At 42.5% G+C, this 13,975-nt stretch overlaps 1 protein-coding gene across 10 annotated transcripts in view; it reads right to left on the bottom strand.

Moving 5' to 3' along the window:
* LOC135271965 (WASH complex subunit 2A-like) overlaps window positions 1–13,975 on the bottom strand; it is an 80,268-nt gene that overhangs the window by 56,144 nt on the left and 10,149 nt on the right. For 4 of the 10 annotated variants that reach the window (XM_064370089.1, XM_064370091.1, XM_064370088.1 and 1 more), the window contains 5 exons: window positions 12,933–12,968; window positions 10,457–10,508; window positions 9,242–9,361; window positions 4,957–5,111; window positions 721–880 (listed from right to left, as the gene is read on the bottom strand). In XM_064370089.1, coding sequence (XP_064226159.1) covers window positions 721–880; window positions 4,957–5,042 — 246 coding nt within the window. In that variant the 5' untranslated portion in view covers window positions 5,043–5,111; window positions 9,242–9,361; window positions 10,457–10,508; window positions 12,933–12,968. Of the gene's footprint in view, window positions 1–720; window positions 881–4,956; window positions 5,112–5,305; window positions 5,439–9,241; window positions 9,362–10,456; window positions 10,509–12,932; window positions 12,969–13,975 lie in introns of those variants that run through there. The other 6 variants (XM_064370085.1, XM_064370086.1, XM_064370087.1 and 3 more) reach the window with 4 other exon arrangements.

The raw sequence follows: 13,975 nt of genomic DNA, 5'->3' as shown, positions 1-13,975 counted from the left end.
ACAGAATCAACCATCCCTCTCCTGATCCTGAGTCCCCCTAAGTACTCATTAGGGTAAAAGGCTAATGAGTAAAATACGTTAACCACATATTTACTTTATCTTATATACAGTGTCACTGAGCACCAATCAGAACTGCTGAGGATGTCACCTTTGTTTCACTGCCCCTTCTTCCATTTTCTATGTAACAGAAATGTACACATGCTGTGTCTCGTGTGGCCCACTCTGGGACACGTTCTTAGTTTGTGCAGATCTCATTCCTGGGCTAGCAGATCACAAACTTGGCTCAGAACAAAACTCATATTACATTTCTTTAAGTTCTCCTGCTTCTTGTTTAATCTTTTGGTCAACATAGGATTATAACTAAGTCACACTTAACTTACACTAAAATATCTCTAAAAAAAATCTTTTATTTACTGTTGTCTAAGATGATTATGTTTCACAAATAATCAAAAATGTGCAGACTATTCAGCTACTTAACTTGTGTGTCTTGACCTCGTTTTATTTAATAATCAAAATTACCACAGGTTGAAAGAAGTTTTACAGCTCCAGAGCCTGCAAAATTTAATGCTCATTTACCCCTCCAGTATAGGTTATTTATAATTTACAAAGAAAAACCAATCAGTTAATTTTGAAACTTTCCATTTTTTTCCTTTTTTAATCGGCAGTCACAGATGTTGGCACTGCTGACTGCAAATCCACTTAGTAACTTCATTGTCTTACCTCCGGCTTCCGTGTTCTTTCTCTGTCAAGGAGCTGAAGAGGCAAATCCGCGTGGTCCTGTGCCAAAGTGCAAAGATCAAAGTAGTATTTGCTGTAAATGCTGCCAGGAACTTGGATATTATAATCAATTAGCTTCAAGAACTGCCTTTCCAACTCATTCCTGGGGAAGGAGAAACACAACAAAACCAACACAGGACCACGTTAGTTCACCGGGCCAGCTTCAAAAACATTATTCTCATGTAAGAAATGTGGTAAAGCCATCCCGTGCTCTAGTTTATTAGAACGCATGAAAGAACTCACACTGGACAGAACGCTTTCGATCGAAGAAATACAAGAAAGCATGCAACTTTCCCAGCTCTCTTTGAAAATAGAAAAAACTTGTATTGGAAAAAAACATGGATATAAAAAGTGTGTTAATACACTTGATTTTCTATTTCTGTGAAGAATGTCATTGTTTTTGCAGACTTGTGGAGGTACCACGTTGGTGGTCTCGGATAAGACCTGGAGGAATTCTCTGTATTAGCAGACAGGCTCCCTTCTTCCCTTACTTTCCCACAAATGAAGTCTGTCTCTCTGTGCTAGGCTGCCTGGAGCTGGGAGAGGAGCGATACAAGCACCCCTGTGGCCACGACCTCTGGAACAGCACTAGGTCTGTCCAGACGGCACTAGGTCTGAAGTCAGCACAGCATTGTGACTGCACAAGGCCCACTGTAACATCTACCTGCTGCCACTTATGTCACTCAAGGCCCCGGGGCTCTACAATTAGCAGGTAGTGAAGCTAGCCAGGCTTCTGTCCTTCCCTTAAGTGCAGTAAGTTGCCCTGGTCCCTATGTGATAACCTGCTTGTCGTTGGCTTAAACCGACTCTCTCTTTCTTAGCTGAGAGCTGTTCAGGCTTCATGTTAGCTTCTTGAGCCAGACAGACTCCACCTTCGTGTCTTCATTTTACTTATTCCCCTCATTAAGTAAGTAAATGCAGTATGTAGCTGGGGCAGGATGACACTGGGCACATCCCGGAGTGCATCTGCTGATAAGGGCCTGAGTTAAGCAGTTCCAGCAGAGCCTGGGAATGCAGTTGCTGTTGAGTACCCAGAGCCCCCATATGTATAAATTGGATGTCTTTTTATGACAGCTCTAGCCCTCGCACCTGGTACTGTTTTATTTCTCATGTACCAGTTTATCTTTTAACTTTTTTGCTTACTCTGCTTCTGTGAAAAAATTGCTTCAGCTAGGTTCCCCCCTCCCTTTTCAAACTAGGGTATAAGAAACCCCTTAACTCTTTCTTGAGGGCCGAGAGAATTTTGGGTGTTAGCCACCTCTTGGTCACTGGCTAAAAGAAAGGACTCATAATTCAACCTCAGAGTGTGGCTCATTCCTTGACTCACTTGGGTATAACACCTGGATGGGTTCAAAGGTGCTGCCTGGGAGCCTAGGCTGGAGTCGTAAACCTTAGACATCTACCTGGTGTTCTGTTCTACCATGGCTGAGCTGGCACTGAATCCACCAGGCAAATCCCTTCCCGCTCTTCCTTCCTTTTTCCCTAGGCAGAGTAGCCAGTCCCCACGCACAGCATTGCAGTCCCATGGAGCTTAGTGCCAGGTCACCACAGATGTTCACTTAATAATACCCCACGGATGTTCACTTAATAATACCCCAAGGTATTAATCAGCTTGTGAGTGCAGCCTTCCCTGGAACTCATTCTTCAGGGCTGTGGGCTCCCCTCTGGACCAGGGTAGGTCCAGAGATGCCATCCAAGAGCCAAGGCCTGAATCGTGGACTCCTACAGCTCACCTGGTGCTCCGCTGACTGCAGCTGAGCTGGTATCTAAGCTCAAGGAAACTCCTCTTTACTCTTCCCTCAGCATTTATCAAGCAGAGGGAGTCTCTCCTTGGAGCCACCGCAGCTGACCCAGCACATCTCTGTCTCACTCCAGGCCCATGGCATGTACTACCTGGTCATCACTGATGATGCTTCAGGGCCCAAGGGCTCTTTCATCAGAAAGAGATGAATCCTGCCATTACTGAGTCCTAGCAGGTTCCCTTCTGGCCCAGAGTTTGTCTAGAGATGCTATCCCAAAGCTGGGACCTCAAATGGGGGTTTCGTGACTCTGACCAGTGCCCTCTCCCACTGTGGCTGAGCTAGTATCCGAGTTGCAAGACAAAGTCCTCTTTCCTCCCCTCAAGCCGACAAAAGAAGTCTTTGTCAGAGCTGTGAGCTGCACTGTCAAGGGTTGAAGGAGGGGTGAGCAAACACTCCCTAGCTGCCCCAGCTGCTGTCTCCCAGGGTCACATGCCCCTCCTGACACACTGGTTCCAAGCGCAGCACGGCACTTGAACTTGCCTAAGAGTTGCAGTCCTTGTGACCTAGACAGGCTTTCAGGTTTATTAAGGACCCCAGAGTATTTTATCCCACAGCAGCCAGGCTTTCACAACTCAAGTTCCATCCACTGGGATGAACAACTCCCCTATGGCTGGGGCTAGTCTAAATGTTTTTTTTTTTCGGTGGGTGGGCATTGGGTGAGTTCAGCCTTGTTGTGCTTTCTGCTATGACAAGGGAGCACTGAGTTCAGGAAAAGTCCCACAGCTGCTGTGCTCTCCCTGCCCCAAGCATGTAGCCTCTCTCCTTGCCACAGGTTCACAGGGTGGCATCAGCAATACAAGACTGTCTTTTCTACACTGTTCAGTGCCTCTTTCAGTGATATGAAGTTAAACCCAAGTACTACGATCACTTACCTGATTTCTAGTTCTTATGAAGGTGCTTTTTTATTTAGACAGCTGCTAAATTTGTTATTCCTATGGGGAGCACAATTGGCACAGATTTCTATTCAGCCATCAGGCTCCACCTCTGTGACTGCAGACATTCTGAATGACAGTCTTATCTGGAGTAATAGGCAAATGTGAAAAAAAAGAAAACCAAAAAGCCAAAACCTCTTGCCGGTGCCTGTCATAATCTTGATCTTCATATGCTGCTGAATGTCATCAAGAGGTGTTTTTTTCAGATTTTTCTAAGTGTCACCCACAAAGCCATTCTCTCTGTCTAGTGGACACTGTGAGAGCCTCTGCTGGAAATGCCTCCCTGGCTCACCCTGCCAACTAGCTCCAAGGCCCTTCCCTTTACAGCACTCAGGAGGCCAGAGTGGAAGAAAGACCCATGAAGCTCTTCTTTCAGTGTCATGTTGGTGCCAACCCCATAACTCAGCAAGATTTCTTGCACTCTCATGGATAACTTGCCCCCCCCACCCCCGCAAATGCTGCTGTGGTTGCACGAGTGCCCTGGGAACCTCCTGAGTGTGGCGAGCATTGGGTGATGCTCCAGCAATGTTTCTCAGACTGCCTGAGGGGAACACTGGAACTTCTAACTCATCAGCCCAATGATGCGACACTCTGAAGAGGAAGCGGACAGGGGCACAGGGATCTGTGGCTATTCTGTATCTCACGGTTTCTATAAAACAGATCTTCAGATAAAAGCAGGGAGAACACCAGCAAAAGGGTGAAGCTACACATTTTCCCCAGTCCACAGGCCCCAGACCTGTCAATGGCCAAACAATTATTTCAAAGGCCAGACATGTGCTCCTTACAGAGAGACTGGAACTTGCAGACAGCTTGTAAAAAGCCATAAGGATATTTACTGTACTATTATTTTCTGGTAGTACACTGGTAAAATGTTTGCCAAAAATATCCACAGAAAAATATTTTTCAATTTATGAGCAGATTATTACAATAACAATTTACCAAGACCTACCAATGAGCAATGAAAATATGAACAGTTGTTCTAAAATGTGATGTTTATGCCCATTTCCATTATCAGTACAATGTAAACTTTAAAAATAGTTCTTAAAGTGTTAAGTTTACGGGACCAAAAAGTATTGAGAAATGATTAGAAAGTTCACAAAGACAGCTGGGCACAGTTGCTCATGCCTGTAATCCCAGCACGTTGGGAGGCCAAGCAAGGCAGGTGGATCACCTGAGGCCAGGAGTTTGAGACCAGCCTGGCCAACATGGTGAGACCCCGTCTCTACTAGAAATACAAAAAATTAGCTGGATGTGGTGGTGGATGCCTGTAATCCCAGCTACTCGGGAGGTTGAACCGCTTGAATCTGGGAGGCGGAGGTTGCAGTGAGCCGAGATCATGCCATTGCACCACAGCCTGGACAACAACAATGAAACTCCATCTTAAAAAAAAAAAAAAAAAGAAAGAAAGAAAGGAAAGAAAGTTCACAAAAACCATACAAACTCACATTTCTTCAACTGCAACACTGTCAAAGTTCTCATTCCACACAGCTTCATCATTCCAAGCCTTGGCGGCAATAAGAACGGCTCCCATGACAATCCTCCTCCAGTTGGTTGGACAAATGTCGATACAAACGTAACTCAGTAGTCTTTCGATGTAAATCTGCAAAACATAGCAAACACTGGCCTTTGATTTAGCTCCGTTTAAGTGCTGTGATAAGAACTCTTATGAATGACAGATTCCTTGTGGTCTTGACCAGAAAGTAAGTGCCTTTTATTCTTACGTTCTACAGAGACTTGATCAGGCCAGGCAAGCGGCCATATCGCAATCATAGGTCAGATACTTCTGCTACTTACTCTGCCCATAGAAATTTACAGCCCAATTTTGGTCACAAGAATGACTGTACGTCTCAGCCAAGGGCATCATAGAAAGAGGCAGTGTTGTCACCTTCACACTCATAAGAGAGAGCACACACACACATGCTCAGTGTGGAATAAAGTTGTTCAATATATCCTCAAGTGCCTATCACATATAATATCTCACATCTAGCTAGTAGGCAGATGGGAATTTTACAAGTATGTCAAACTTGAATATGTAAAACCTATGTGATAGCAAATATTAACCTCCTTATCACAAAAACTCACCCTTCTGGGGCACTAGCTTGAAAAACTGCTGGTCAAGAGAGCCTCCCAGTGGCTGCTGTGCAGAGCAGCATGGCGGACGCAAGTCTGTGGGGTTGTAAAACTTTCCACATATGCAATTGCTCACTTGATAAGAAACACACATGTACAAAGGAGAGTCCTTCCCACAGCCCCTATTTTTCACATCTTCATGATCACTTCATACAAATTTATTATGTCTTACATCATGTGCAACTTAAACAAGTCTGTTGGTTTTAAAGTGGAAAAAGCTGCCAATCTCAGTATCCCTGGGATTCCTCTAAACCTGCTGCCCAGCAGTTTGTGAGACAATTTCATGAATTACTTTACATCTATCAAACATCGGTCCCACAAAGAATTGGGCAAAGTGAACAGCTGAGTAAAGATTAAAGGTGAGCTGTGAGGTGTTGTTACCTCAGAGGGTGCTCTGCGGAACAGTATGTCTGTGAGCTACTTGAACTCTTTACATCTTAACAAATGGATGAAACTTTATTTATTTATTTTTTAAAAACAGGTGAGTTTATTTCTTGTATGCAGGTTATCCAATTGGAAAACACTGCCAGATCTGAGCTGCCAAACTCAAGTATGTTTTCAAAAACAAATGGCTATTGAACATGACACGTTTCAAAGATTCTGCTCCCTTTCTCCCAAACTGCGCTCTCAAGTATTTCAAGAATGAATCTCCCTCCCTGGGTTCAACTGCATAGGATTCAGAGAGCACTGAAACATGGCAAGGCTTCAACTTCCCATCCCCTTTCCTGCTGAGCTGCTGAGCTGCTGACACTCATCCATGCCACAAGCCCTTCTAGGTGAGTTTGAGAAAAACTCTTTATTCCCACTGATGTCAACTCTTCCCTCAGCGCAGTTGACCCCATCTCACTTTTGCAGAATACTCTTCCCACAGTCACCTCTTTCTGAAGATTTTCTTCCTCTCTACCAGAGACTTCTCCCAAATGGTGTTTCCTTTGTCCCCATTCCACGCCTCACTCCTCTCCAACTATGTCCTCTCACTGGTGCGCACAACACCATAACCTCATGCCAGTTCATCTTCCAACTCTCCTTCACCTACGCTGCCTGCCCTGACATGACTCTCCCAAGGTTCGTTTTGCCAATAGGTTCTTATTTCTGGTGCCTTCACACTGACAAACTGGAGCTCCTCATACATTTCCATTTGCCTAGATGCTGGGGCCAAACACCTGCATTTCACTTCCCCTGCTCCAATCCGTGTGCAATGCCTGTTACGTCTACCTTCACTGGTAGTCTGCCTCGTTTCATGGTGAACCACAGTCTGTCAATGCTCACCTGTACTACCCTAGAGATTTCTTAACGCTCTTCTCTGCCTCCAGTCTGCCTCCCAGCTATGGCCTACTGTCCCCAAAGCAGCCAGCATAGCCTCTTCATTTAGAGCGTGGCACTCCCCTGCCTAAAATCTACAAGTTTCCCATCAAACTGGAGCAAAACCTTAACTTCTTCCTATGGCCTGCAAGCCAAAAGGCCCCGTGAGCTATGGCACTGCCCGTGGTACCTCATCTCTACTGTTTCCCTCATTCTTAACTCTGACCATGGTGGTCACCTTGCTGTTTGTTCCTCAAACACACACGAAACATGTTTCTGTCTGTCTTGGCAGTCATCCTGCTTCCTGTAATGTCAGCACTCTTTCTCGTCATACATCTAGTTGGAGTCAGCTCTCTAGAGAGGCTCTTCTTACCATTCTACCTCAAATAGCCCCCAATCACTGTGTCCCTTTATCCTGCTTTCTCTTTCTGCTGTTTCATACTACCTAAAAAGATACTTAAGTTCAATCCACCTAGAACATAAGCTCATAAAAACAAGAACTGTGTTCCACCTGTCCTCTCCTCTACCCCAGCACTTAGAAGAGCAGCACAGAGTCAGCATCCAGTGAGTGTTCACGAATTAAGTCACCGCTTGGCAGCATTCAGCACTGTGACCACAGCCTCTCCTATCTTGAATTCTTTCTCCTTTTATTATCCTCTTCTGCTTTTCCTCCTCCCACTCTAGTAGCCATTCTTCTGGGGGCTTGTCCCTTAAATCATAACAGACCTTACTGACCCATCTGCTGTCCGCTTTATCTGTTTTTGAGACAGGGTCTCACTCTGTTGCCCAGGCTGGAGTACAGTGGCATAAATACAGGTCACTGCAGCCTCCACCTCCTGGGCTCAAGTGATCTTCCTGCTTCAGCCTACCATGGACCTGAGGCCACAGGCATGTGCTACCATGTCCAGCTAATTTCTTGATTTTTTTTTTTTTTGGTAGGAATGGGTCTCACTTTACTGCCCAGTCTGGTCTTGAACTCCCACAGTCGAGCAATTCTTTCAACTTGGCCTCCCAAAATGCTGGGATTATAGGCATGAGATACTGTACCTGGCCTTACTTTTTCTTCTCTTAAAATACAGGGTCTCATCCTTTGGCCAAGGCTGGACTTAAACTGCTGGGCTAAAGTAATTCCCTCACCTTAGCCTCCCAAATAGCTAGGACTAAAGGCATGAAACCACCAGGCCTGGCTTGTCCAGTTTCATTCTACACACTTTCTTGGTATTTAAACAGCCACTGTTGCTCTTCATTCTGTAGCTCTACATCAGATTCATGCTCTAGCCCTGTATATCCAAATGATGACTAGACTCTGCCACTCTGCTCTCTCAAAGGCACACTGAGCTTATCCCATGTACAAAACTCTCCCTTTTACAATCCAGCTTTCCTTCCTACATCACCTATCTCCCTGTATCTGGAAGCACCACTCCTGCTTCCCTCCAGCACATGCCAAGAGTTCCAAATGATTTGCAGCTCCTCTAGAAGGCCTGTATTTGGTCCAGTGCCCATTGCCTTTGATTCAAGTGTACAGCAGGAGCCTTCTCCCCTAGACTCTAACTAGATGCTAAAGAAGTACTGATCGAAGTATTTTTTCCTTCCTGGCCATGAAGTTGACTTTACTCCGTAGGTTTGCTGTGGGGAGGAATAAGACTAATTTTAACAATTTGAACAGAATTTATTATTTAAAACAAGTTTCATCAAAAAAATTCTGTAGGGATGATGTCAATGTAATGACACAGCTATGACTTGGTAGACCAACTGGCAAAGCCTGTGTCCAAGTGCTACTGGAATCACATTCCTGGGCAACTTCATGAGCAGGCACAGGTGATCAGCAGGGGTGGATTAACACTCATCATCCAAGGAACAATGAATTTAGGGCAGCAGCTCGCAATCACAGCAAGCAACAGAACTGCCTGGGGATATAGCCTGGGACTCAGCTTAGACCTATACTGGCATCTATTCCTGCCCATCAACTGGATGGTTTTGTTACCACTCCCCATTCCAAGTCCTCCACATGCCCTGGATGTGTGTGCACTGTGTATGCATGCGTGCACTGAAGTGTGGGGGGAGAAATCAGAAATCCGTCCTGCTGTCTTTAATAGCAATTGTTCTGCAATTAGAAAAGCAATTGAGACATTCTAAGCCAAAACGATGATTCAACTCAATGTGTATATTTGCTTTCGTAAGTTTCTCTTAACATTCTGAGATAATTTCAGAAACTTACTGTTATTTAAAAACATGACCATACCACCCTGTTTACAAGACAAATTGCTAACGATGCTTTATAAAAAGAAAATATCTTACCAGACTCACGATTGCCAATTCAGCTGTTAGCCTTAGAGCTTTAGACAGAGCTCTAACAAATCCGAAAATCACTTTGTATTCAGGATCATACTTCAAGTAGTCCTCCGGAAGCTGTTCTTGCTGAAAGAAGAAAGGATGCAATGTAAGTATCCATTGAAAAAAAAATCTGAAGTGCTCTTAAGACAGCAGTGTTCACATTGGTGCCCATGTATCACTTACAATAATTTTGACTGGTGAGATGTCTTTCAGTTTTTATAATATGAGCAGTAGGATCTTAAAATACCGTAATGATTTAATACTCACCAACATTCACTTAAAAATAGCATGAGCTTATTAAGCTCAGAAAACGTTTGTTCTTTTTGGCTGTTTCCCCCACGATTCTATCCAAATGTAAGCTACTCTTAGGTTTTAATGTCTTACTGACCATCTGCCATTCTGCTCTGCAATAAAATTTTGAGAAAACAGTTGCCTGTAACCATGAGACTCTAAGCCTGTGCTGTTAAATACAATAATCACTAGCCACATGTGGCTATTATGTACCTGAGGAAGTGCATTTTTAAATTTTTACACCATGTAAAATTGATTAAAACTTAATTTTTTTAACTCTCTTCATAAAAATGCTTCTGTTAAAAGTATTTACATATTCTTATATTGCTTGATGCTATTGACAATTATCTTTCCAAAAGATAGATTTTGTGTTACTTGGACAGTATATTTACTCACACTAGCCCACTAATTAAACAGAGCTGCAGATCAGATCTTATTCCAGCATGTTCTTTTTATAACACTTTTGAAATAAGATGCCTAGATGTAACATGAAATGGGGATCGAGACTTAAAGAAAGATGCCTTTGACTTTGGCATGAAACCGATAAAAGTCTCTGATGAAAATACAACCTCAACAAAAGTGACACTTGCTGGGCCAGGCACAGTGGCTCATGCCTGTAATCCCAGCACTTTGGGAGGCCAAGGTCAGGAATTTGAAACCACCCTGTCCAACATGGTGAAACCCCATCTGTACCCAAAATACAAAATTAGCCAGGCATGGTGGCCGGCACCTGTAATCCCAGCTACTTGGGAGTCTGACGCAGGAGAATTGCTTGAACCTGGGCGGCGGAGGCTGCAGTAAGCCAAGATGGCACCATTGCACTCCAGCCTAGACAAGAGCAAAACTCCGTCCCAAAAAAAAAAAAAAAAAAAAAAAGGTGACACTTACTTTAAATGGATGTAACGCTTCATCAAATATGTCCAAAGATCTATCGGCATCTCTATAAAATAAGAATGTGCGTTACTTCAAAAATTGTTAGTATCTTAGTATAATATCTGTTTTGTAAAAGAATGCCTCCTATGTGCTTTGGTGTTTACTGCACCAAAGCAAACAGTCTTTACAAATTAATCTCCTGGATCCTGACCTGCAGAGGTTTTCCTGACCTCTTCTTACTCAGCACATCATGTCCTGTACTGGAAAGTCTTTTATATGATAACCAGTCAGAACTGCCTATAAGAACGGACCCTCCCTAACAGGCAATGGCAATAAACCAAACATATTTTCACTCTTCTAACCACACACTGAAACACGAGAACATTTTACAAAGCAGTGGTGGTGGCAATAAACTCCTTAGAACTTTAATAAATGTAAATGTGATTCAGATTGCTAGCTTCCTTTCTCTTTAGTTCTCTTTAGTACACTCTCATGATGTATTTATTTATTTTCAGTAGTTTGAATTAAAAACTCAGCTTCCTTTTTATTTTAAAGGAATCCAGTCTTTGATGAACTTTAAACTTCGTAAAACTTAATACATTGTGCCTGTGTGATAAACCAGTGGTTCACCAAATATGCTCCATGGACCTCCGGGGATCCCCAAGAACCCTTTTCCAGAAGGCCTAAGAGGTCAACACTGTTCTGATAACCATACTAATTCAACCTGAGAAAGCTGATAAAAGAAAAATGAAAACATTTTTTAAAATTGTAAAGATATTGCCTGCTTTTTCATAGACACTTGCCATAATTGTATAAAAGCAAAATTGGGCAAAACTGTTGGTTTCTCAGCATAAATCAAGGCAGTCGTACAAAATTACACCAGTAGGCATTCTATTCTTTACTGTCCCTTACATTTAAAAAAGATAGCCTGAATTACTTAAGAATGTCTTTAATGAAGCAGTAAAAATGGTGTTATTAAATCTTGACATTTCTCTTTAGTATTCTGAATAAGTGGAAAGTTAACAAGAAGCACTTCTGTTGGCTGCAGTATGGTTGTGTTAAAAAAAAAAAGATTTAATTGTGAACTGAACAATCACTTTTTTCATAGAACATCAGTTTTATTTGAAAGTACAACTGGGTCAGCGCAGTGGCTCATGCCTGTAAAATCCCAGCACTTTGGGAGGTTAGCACTGCAGCTAAACTCCTTCAGGAGTTCAAGACCAGCCTGGGCAACATGGCAAAACCCTGTCTCTACCAAAGTCACACACACACAAAAAATAGCCAGGTGTGGTGCCACACACCTGTGGTCCCAGCTACTCAGGAGCCTGAGGTGAGAGGACTCCTTGAGCTGAGATCATGCCAATCCATTCCAGCCGAGTGACAGAGTGACACTAGGTCTAAAAAAAAGTACAACTATCATTCTCAAAAATAAATGAAGTGAGGGTGCTCTCATTCACGAGGAAATGTGTCACTCATGTCACAAGGAAAGTATTTGTTCCCAGTGATAAAATTTAAGCTTTCCTGAGGACTTTGAAAAACTTGTTCCTTCTACTATAATATAAAGTATTGACAGCCTCTCAATATTTTAAAATGTTTTAAAATAAGATTGGTGGTTAAACTAAAAAAGTGATTTTTTGATACAATAAAACATAAACCAGTATTTTCCAAATAATTAATGCATAATATTATAAATGCAAGTATGGGTGGAAAGATCCATTTACTGTTTAAGAAAGATCGATGAGTGCTGATGGAATAAATTAATGTGTAAAATGCCACTGTAATTTAAGAAACTAGCACTTGTGAAGTTTTGATTGTGTATTAAAGAATACCCACAGCTGTCTGAAAGCTTTAAAAATACACCTTTTACCAACTACATATTTGCATAAGACTAGGTTATCTTATTGCTTTTTTAAAGCAATTTGCAAAAAAGTGAGCTAGAAAATCCAGCTATCTTCTGTTAAGCCCAACAGTAGAGATTTTCAATAATATAAATACATGACACACTTTTACTGAAGATTTTGTTGTAGAAGAGTTACTGCTTCATTAAAAGATTTATGTTAACAGTATTGTTCTCAGGAATATTTTTTGCTGTCACAAGCTGGGTCATGGATTACTACTGGTAAAGGTCATCAATGCTACTAAACTTTCTGCAATGCACAGGACGGTCCTCAGGACAAAGCATTATCTAGCTCATGATATCAACAGTGGTAAAGCTATGAAATCTAAACTAAGAACAGATTTTGAAAAAAATCTCAATTTTATATTTCTGTCACAGCGAATACCAATATAATCAATATAAAAACATACTCAGGACTCTCAGTCATTTCAGAATCAAAAGAGGCTTAAGGGTCAAAGAAACACAAACAATTTGCTTCAATATTTTAGTAGGCACAATATAGCTTATGATATCTAGAGCTGTGACCTAACGCTGAGCTTGACAGCTTGCAAAGTAATTAGCCAGAATAACAAGACAGGATTTTTAAAAGCTCACCTTCGCTTGATATGATAATGTATCGCTAAGGTCACACTGTGGAAGAAAAAAAATTCGTAACAATAGATGTTATCATTTGTTAGGCCTGAAGACATTTTTTAAAAAGGGTACAGAGGAAACTCTCCTAGTGGCCCTGAAATTAAAATCTTCTAGTTCAGAACAGTACCATAAGGGCACTTTCTTGCTTTCGTTTCTTAGCTTTTAGCAAAATGCAAGGCAGTATGCTCTTAGAAGACATGTTTCTGTTGATGATTATAATATATAAATAACAACATATTTCCCTGTTATATGCCCTTCTACCTACAAAACCTTTTGTCCCATGCACTTTATTTTATGTATTTATTTATTTTTTGACTCAGAGTCTTTCTCTGTTGCCCAGACTGGAGCGCAGTGGCGCAATCTTGGCTCACCACAACCTCCCCCTCCGGGGTACAGGCAATTCTCATGCCTCAGCCTCCCAAGTAGCTGGAACTACAGGTTTGCACCACTATGCCCAGCTAATTTTTGTATTTTTAGTAGGGAAGGGATTTTGCCATGATGGTCAGGTTGGTCTCAAACTACTGGCCTCAAGTGATCCACCTGCCTCAGCGTCCCAAAGTGCTGGGATTACAGGCGTGAGCCACCGCATTCAGCCTCGTGCAATTTATGTCTATATGCCCATATGTTTAAATTTAACCCATACAGTAGTGGTTTCTTTTTTAAGATGTTAGGCCCAGGATGGGTGAGGTGGCTCATGCCTGTAATCCTAGCACTTTGCGAGGCCAAGGTGGGCAGGTCATGAGGTCACGAGTTCGAGACCAGCCTGGCCAACAAGTGAAACTGTCTCTACTAAAAATAAAAAAAAATTAGCCGGGCATGGTGGTGGGTGCCTGTAATATCAGCTACTCAGGAGGCTGAGGCAGGAGAATTGCTTGAACCCAGGAGGTGGAGGTTGCAGTGAGCTGAGATCATGACACTGCAATCCAGCCTGGGTGAGACTCTGTTTGAAAAAAAAGATGTTAGGCCCTGCATTTTAGTTTAGTTTACTATCTCCTACCCACCCA

This window comes from Aotus nancymaae, unplaced genomic scaffold (genome assembly GCF_030222135.1).
Source record: "Aotus nancymaae isolate 86718 unplaced genomic scaffold, 86718_ANA_hifiasm-v0.15.2.pri h1tg000099l, whole genome shotgun sequence".
NCBI lineage: Eukaryota > Metazoa > Chordata > Mammalia > Primates > Aotidae > Aotus > Aotus nancymaae.
This window is presented reverse-complemented; position numbering and strand designations above follow the sequence as displayed.